We start from the raw sequence: 8276 nt of genomic DNA, 5'->3' as shown, positions 1-8276 counted from the left end.
GCTACAAAGATGATTCAAGGATTGGAGCATCTCCCTTATGAAGAAAGGCTGAGAGAGCTGGGACAGTCTGGAGAAGAGAAGGCTGAGGGGAGACCTTATCAATTCCTATAAGTACCTAAAGGGTGGTTTAAAGGAGGAGGGAGCCAGACTCTTTTCAGCGGTTGCCAGTGAGAGGACGAGGGGTAACAGGCATAAGCGGGAACACAGGAGGTTCCACTCAAATATGAGAAAAAACTACTTCACAGTGAGGGTGCCAGAGCCCTGGAACAGGCTGCCCAGGGAGGGTGTGGAGTCCCCTTCCTTGGAGATTTTCAAGACCCGCCTGGATGCTCCTGAGTAACATGCTCTAGCTCTAGGCAATCCTGCTTCAGCAGGGGAGTTGGACTAGATGATCTCTATGGTCCCTTCCAACTCTAAAATTCAGTGAAACTGGTTGCCTGATACGTTCCAGGGTTAATCACTTCTATCTCTCTTCTGCAAACTTGCAGCGAGATTATCAGTGAACAGTTGATCAATAATGTGTTAAGGGAAAATAAATGTTCGAAGCAAAAGAAGAGTTTCCATCAAATAATCAGACCTACTTGGTTTAACCAAGGCTTTAGTTAAACACAGTGCAGTTCTATGCCCATCAGAAAGCAGCATTTGATAGCAATAGTAATGGCCTGAGCAGAAGAGAAGCAGGAATTTGATGGCAGAGGTGGAACGTGGATTAGATCTGGAAGTTTCACCTTCAGCTCCAAGATGAATCATAACGGCCTCGTCTAAACGCCGTGGAAAAACCTCCCTGTGGTTATCCCTGGGCTGGTGTCATTAGTGGCAGCAGTAGATGGTGTCGCTCTCAGAAGCTGGGAGCCAGCAGCAACAATTATGTTTTGTTCTATTTTATTCTATGTTTTTATAGCTGACACTGGCAAAACCACCAGCTTCTTGGCGCGCCGCCCGAAGAAGTGCTCTCCGCTGTTATTGCCACTAATGGAACGAAAATAGCGATAGCAAGGAAGGGAAACTCAACCAAAAAAGCATAGTGCAGGAATCTTTCCACCCACCCTCCACCTGGCAAGGAAAGGCAAGGGTGTGAGTACAACCAGAGAAAGGGAACAACCTCTGAGAGTGCGGAGTCAGCACCTTCTAGAAGCAGTACGTCGAAAAAAGTCGAAAAAATGCACAGAAAGAGGTGGTGCCGCACCAACCTTCTCATAAAACTGGTCGTCTCTCCTCTCTGAACCCAGGCACCTCTCTCACCAGTTGAACAATGGGCCAGCCTTGGGTTAGATCACCAAATATTTCCAGTTTGGTCAATGCTGATAGATTTTTTTTTTTTTTCTTCTAATTTTAAAACTCTTCCACCGCACCTAGAGGTAATGAAACCCAGCAGACGCTCTGAGATGGGTTGGCACAGAGAGCTGCAGGAAACCGGGCACTTGGTCAAATAGTTTTAGTAGACTTATTTTCAGTTTTCCAACCTTCTGAAGCTTCACCGATTAACTTCCTCCCAACACCAATTCTCTTGGCATCATGTATGCAAATCACATGCAATTGGGAGAGATTAAAGGTTGATTAATTGAACTACAGGATCTAATTCCTGCAAAATAACAGTAACGACCTCTTCAAGTTTATTTCCATTGCAGCTTAACCGAGGGGATCTCCGTAAACAAGTCAAAATGTGTTACAGCTGAAGCCTCAGCCAGAGAACCTGGAGAACAGGAAGGGGATGGGTTTTGCGTTTTTTTCTCCATGAAAAAAGAACAAACATGTAGAAATCAGACACTTCGCTAAGTGTGTTTATAGCAAAAAGTCATGTTGCATGACAGTTTCTATAGAAACCTTTTCATAACTGAATGTCAGAACATTTTAAAGTCTCATAAATTTTTTAAGAAGGCAGTGGGAAAGTTTAGCTTGCCTTACATCCTTTGTGCCAGTTTTCCATATTTAACAAGTTAGAGCATTTTTAAGGACAAAATATTAGCGGGGTAGTTTCAAATCCCAACCTCTGCTGGCAGGGATAAATCACTGACTGATATTATATCAAAACAAATGACTGGGAAGAGCCTGGTTGCTCCCAGTACGTCCCAGCTCTTCAGTTAATCACCTCAAAGATTTTCTTCAAGTTTATAATTAGCCAGACCTGTGAGGGTTGTAAATCACATCATAATGGAGATGTATCGATTTGCCCCAGTGAATGCTTTAACTCAGCGTTATAATTTCACTAATTTTTGATAATGAAATGATTTCACAATTTCCTGTGAACTATCAGTATTGCTTTCCAGTTCTTAGAAAACAGGCCTTTACAGAAAATCTCAGACAGAATGATTTGAAACTACAATTTGCAGCACATTAACAGGTTGGCCAATAAAAATACTCCATATAGGAATGTGGGGTTGTAACTGCTTTTACTAGAAGTGCAAGGAACATTTTATTTGAATACTAAAATTGCCAAAATGTATTATTTGCCAAGAAGTTATTACTAAATTTAAAGTTGACTCTGAAGGAGGAAAAATAAAGCCCATGCAGGGAAGAATGGTTGTTTAAAGCTGGGAGGGTATTGTTTTAGGAGAAGTATTGCTGAGGTTCCCCTGTGAATATACTGGCCTTTAGGACCATTTATTCAAGAGGACTGTACTTAAAATAGTTCTTTGATCTTATCGTCTTCTGTTCTTGGTTATTATTCAAGAAGCTGGATTTGTTTTGTGTTGGTTTGTTTTAAGATTTACTTTTTTTTTTTTTTTTTGCTGTCTTTAACTATAACCTTCATGCGGATTTGCTAATGATATGCATTAGGCAACAAAGGTTATAAATTCTACTGCAAAGACCACGATTCCCAAAATAGACCATTACATTAACATTTCAGTGTAATGATTTCCTCAGAATAGTTACTCGCTTTATAAGTTATAGCTCTTGCCTCTTTTATCTTTTTACTGTTTATTTGCAGACTGCTGTGTTACAGAATGGAAACCGAGGTGGAGTTGCTAACCAGTCTGTTACTGGGGTAATTCATAATTTCCAACACATTTAGGAGCAATGTCACGCCAAGTTTAACAGCTCTCAGGTTCCACTTCAAAAGAAAACGTTCAGCTGTGAGAAGTGGTTTTTGTATCTGTTACGGGAGAACGTTTCAAGAGTAAAGAAACATCCCATTTTTGGTCATAAACAGCAGTACCTGATGTATCCCAGTGGATGGGAGTGATGTCCAGTACAAATGTGGCTCCTGCAAAGCAGTGTGAGCAAAGTGAGGATCAGTGTTAATTGGCAACGTGACTCTGAGTGCAGCCTGTGGCTGTTGGGGGCTCTGAACCGATCTGTTGCCCATCTGGCATCTCCTCCACGAGATGGGCAGTGCTGGGATGCGATGTGAGGGACCTGAAGTCTGAGCCTGTATTACTGCAATTCCTAAGTGCTCAGAGAAGGAAACGTTAATCACAATATCTCTGGTATTAAAACGAGCTTAGCGCTTAGTTGGGAGGACTTACCCTGGCACAGTACTTGTCTCAACAAAATTGCAGTCTAGACTGTGCTGAGCTATTCTAATGGTTAATTACCAAAGAAGCCTGGGACTAAGCTGTAGCTGCAGAGAGGGGTTAGGAAGCTTTTGCCTCACCAGAATACCGAAGGTATCACTTGCTCACTGTGCTGCTCGAGGTTGGTAATTTGATATGAAATTCCATTTGTTTCTTCATGATCCCCACTGTTACTGCACTGAGAACGTCGGACGTATTTAAATTTGTTAGAAAAAATGGTGAAAGGAACTTCTTTTGGCACTTCGGGTATATTTTGGAGGCATTCTGCATTTCTGAGATAAACGATGGAGCATCTAGGTGCTCATCACTGAGCTAATTACAGGTGCTGATAACTGAATCTACATCTTTTGGTTTGAAATTTTCAGTTTCCTAATGAAACAAAAGGAGCAGCGAGAGCTTGAAACAGTGGGCATAATAAAGACTAGAGAGAAGAGGTATTGTTTACACTTTGTTCGCATAAAGTGGTGTTAGCAACCAGGGATTTTTATGGAAGCTTTGGATTTGCAGCTTTGGATTCCACGCCCTCACTGCAGGAAACACAGCAATCGCATCGTTTCAGAAAACTGTTCGGATTTCTCTTTCATATAAGAAATCAATTATCTAAAGAGCTCACATATACATTCCTAGTATCTCGTATACCTGGGGACATCAGATGGGTCTTTAAAATCCAGCAGACGTTCTAAATCTCAGCTTTTATTTCATCTGCACAGATCTAAACTTGTTTGGACTTTGGAACATGGACATTTATGCCCGAGTGTATCTTTAATTCGGGAAGAATGTTTGTAACACAATTCTCTCTTAACACTCTAAACCCGTACAAATGAAAAAATATAATATGGCTTGTATTACTTCAAAGCTTCAGGAGCACAGGGAAATTAATCTTCAGCTTAGAAGAGCTACAAAAGCAGCTGCTGGGGATGGGTACATTACTCTTAATTAACAAGGAATTTAGTGAACTAAATTAAATTACCACAAAGTGGCTTATCTGTATAATAGCATCAAGTCAGCAGCGCAACCAAAGTTACGCTTAGAGATCACAACAATTTTCTGCTGTTTTTTTAAATAGCGCTTTTTGCTTTTGCAGCAATTTTGAAACAGAATGAAAGTGAGTTAGAAAACCCAAGACTGTTTAGAGTGCAAAGCGTAAATGTGTGGGGCTTTGTTTTGAAAGCAATGTAAAGTGAGTAACAGCACACTCATACAAACATATGTATACAATGTCTGCATAGAGGTCTTTTATCAACAAGATGAAATTCTTCCAGGAAAATACATAAATACCAAACATATGTATACAATGTCTGCATAGAGGAGGAAGGTCTTTTATCAACGACATGAAATTCTTCCAGGAAAATACAGATATTTATACATGCATTGGCTCACTGTCCTCTTCCTCTCCTCCAGGGTGGAGCTGGCTGGAAACTGTTACCACTTGCATTTCACCCTCAGTTGCACCATCTCAGCATCTTCCTGAAGATGTTTCCAGCTCCTGCAGATAGAATTATAGAATTGTCCAGGTTGGAAGGGACCTTTAAGATCATCAAGTCCAACCATCAACCTAATTCTGATTAAAAAATGTCAACTATGTCAACTAGTCTTTTAAATCCTCCAGGGATGGTGCCTCAACCACTTCCCTGGGCAGCCCATTCCAAGGCTTAATAACCCTTTCAGTGTAAAAATTTTTCCTAATATCCCATCTGAATCTCCCCTGGTGATGCAGCAGCACGGAGGCTTGCGAGAGGGTTCCCTGACCTGTGTCATATCTCCCAGCACAGGTTAGTGAGGACTGGTTAGGCTTACACAATTTTATTTTCACTGTTACAAAGCAGTTTGCAGGTACCAAGAACTCAGCTGAGGGCAGTAATGGCTGACCTGAAGGAGCACTGGCCAAAAGGACCAGAACACAGAGGACCACAACCTGTGACTCCAGCCCTGAGTTTTGGTACTTCTGGAAGAAACGGTACAGTAAAATGGGATAATTCCCAAAGGGAGAAGAGATTAATTTTGATGTCTGGGGGGGGGGCCCTCCAAAGGACTCTGGTGTTTTACTTATCAGTGCCAAATGTTGACTGTTCTTGTATTTAAAGATACTTCAATTCTCCAGGTACCTGCTTGAAGGTGTACTGCAGTTTACAATAGGATGATATTTGGGTTCAAGAGGGAATATTTCCGTAGGTCTGACAGGTTATTGGTGCTGTTGCTTTTCTGGCTGATTTTGGTGGCCTCTCTCTCTTCCTTTCCATGGCCCACCTCCATGGACAAGGGCAACATCTTTGATCTTTCCTGCTCTCTTCCTGCGGCACTTGGTAGTCGCCTTTTAGCACAGACAATTCCTTCATTTATCCGTGTGATGTGAACACTGGGGGGTGAAAAATTATGAACACTTTTAGCTATAAAATGCAATCTTTTAAAGAGTTTTTGAGAAGGTAATCACTGTAGGTAGGATTAATTATCAGTAACATACAGGTGAACCAGAGCATCCACCTTCAAACGGGAACAATTAATGGTATAATTAATTACTCTGCTTTCACTAGTTCATTACCTTCATTTAACTGCATAATGTTTTATCAGATCCATAATTTCTACTGTTATAGCTTCATCTGGCAATTACTTCTGATGTGTTTCAGTGTTTCTAGCAGTATATTCTAACAGAGCAATTTTTTTAAGGTCCCAGCACAATTTACATCACATAATCTATATTAGGATTTGGATAGGTTTTGAGGACACAGTTTCATAGTTTGACCTGAAAATCAGTTTGTAAATACTCACTAGCATCCTTTTCACTTTTTTTTCCTTTTTTTCAGTCTTTTCCATGGATAATTTTATAGGCAGCAGGATTAATGATCTATAAATCCTTAGGAATAAGAAGCCTATACCTCATAGCTTGTGTTGGAAGAGATATTTCATAGCTTTAAAAGGCAAATCTTCACCTGAAATTTGAAAAACCCAACAGGTATATACTTATTTTTCAGTTACATGTGTCAAAGAATGGTGACCTGGGAAAATCTTGCTTTCCTAAGAATATGAAATTTTCTTTACATCAGATCTCACACTAATAATTTGTTATAATAGTTATTGTTATAGTAGTTGTTCCTGTTTCTTGGTTTAAGTATGACGGCTAAGCTAAGGTTGTTTAGGACAGGGTGAACCTGGCAGAACTCAAACTCTCTCGTGACAAATATATGAACTATTTACAAATGTCTTTCACACCTCTGATTTCCAAAAATTCCTTAAACATAATGCAAATATTGAAGAAGGCGGACCATTAGCTGTTTAAAAAAATTTGGGAAAAGGAAGCCCTTGAGCAGCCCTGACAATTGTTTTAATAATACACCAAAAAGAACAAAAAGTACTTTGATTTTTGTTTGCTCAGTAGTTTTAAAATTCATTTTAGAAGTGATGAAGGTCCAAGATTCTTTGTAGTCTTAACTTGCTACCTTTCGTTTAGACCAAAGCAACTTCTAAGGACACTCTTGTTGTTTGGTGGTTTTTTTTTCCTGTAACTGGTAATCCTGTCTCTAAAACAGCACTTTAAACCTAGTCAAGAATTGTCATTATCCTGGTTTGAGGAATTAGATTTTCTTGATAAGAACTTACTCATATAGACCAAATTTAAATCGAAGTGTGTTTCCAATTTCCTTTTAAAGACTACTATTTCTCAGGTTTGGATTCTCCTTTGCCTCTTCTTTGTGGTTGGCCTCGTATCCAAAAATGGACACAAATATTTAAATTATTCTTCATTCATTTATAGCAATGATGACAACTTTAAGAGCTAAATTTACTGTGTGGCAAATGACACTGCAAGTAAATATGCTAAGGGGAAATGAATTTTCCAGGTGAATAACCTATTTTACTTTTTAAAGCAAGCACTGACTATCAGAGTGAAACATTTTGTAGAGAGGGAGGCTTTATAGCAGGGAAAATTTCTTTTGAAGTGACTCTATGAAATATGTTCCTTCTATTGGGATGGTGATGGCCGCAAGCCCTCTCCTGCCCATCCACCATCACATGGTTCTTTGCCCCAAGAGGGTGACTTTTGCCGCAGGTGCAGAACCCAGGCATTGATTAACCCATTTGGACGCTTTGTTATTTCTTTGGTATGTTTCTGATGAAGAATAAAATTAGAGAAGACAAGCTTGGGCCCTTGTGCCTGCTAACTCCGCCATGGAGCACTTGGGTTCACTCCACCTCAGCTTTATTTTGTTGTCTCTCTGCATTTCAGTCTCTGCAGGAGGACTTGCACCTAAGGAAGGTACCGATGTTGGGAGTTTGGGGAAATGACACTTTCTGGGAGCGATGAGCCACATTGTGCCTCAGAGAGGGTGTCCAGGCCTTGGCCTTCTTGAGAACCCTCCATCATGATGGTTCTTGAGGCGATTTCCCTTGTCAGGGAACCCCAAACTCTCTCCTCAAGAGTGCTCAAGTCCATCCTTAAAATCTGACTCGAGATATGTCACCGTGGGGGTGAAATTTGCCCTCTGACCCCCGTGTATCCCCACACACCCCACGGGGGTTGGCAGCCTAAGGCGGCTCCATGAGCTACCGCGCTCCCCTCGAGTCTCCCCGCTCCCCCCGCCCGTCCCCCTCTCCTCACGGGGGATGTGCATCCCCTTCACTACCCCTTTGTGCGGGCCGGGGTCGGGGCTGGCGGGGAGGCCGAGCCCGCTCTTCCCTCACGGGGCTCCCCGGCGGAGCTTCCACAGACTCCAACCTGCCCCCGGGGAGGGCGGTGGGTGCGGCCCGGCGGCGGGGAGGGGAGGGCCG

At 41.6% G+C, this 8276-nt stretch overlaps 1 protein-coding gene across 1 annotated transcript in view; it reads left to right on the top strand.

The window, feature by feature from the left end:
* The window catches only part of RAVER2 (ribonucleoprotein, PTB-binding 2), a 45885-nt gene that overhangs the window by 330 nt on the left and 37279 nt on the right, over positions 1–8276 (top strand). Inside the window, exon 2 of the mRNA XM_014937276.1 lies at positions 2930–2986. Coding sequence (XP_014792762.1) covers positions 2930–2986 — 57 coding nt within the window. The remainder of the gene's footprint in view (positions 1–2929; positions 2987–8276) is intronic.

The sequence above is a fragment of the Calidris pugnax genome, unplaced genomic scaffold (genome assembly GCF_001431845.1).
Source record: "Calidris pugnax isolate Ruff unplaced genomic scaffold, ASM143184v1 scaffold29, whole genome shotgun sequence".
Classification (NCBI taxonomy): Eukaryota; Metazoa; Chordata; class Aves; order Charadriiformes; family Scolopacidae; genus Calidris; species Calidris pugnax.
The sequence above is the reverse complement of the archived record's forward strand: the minus strand, read 5'-3'. Positions and strand labels throughout refer to the sequence as shown.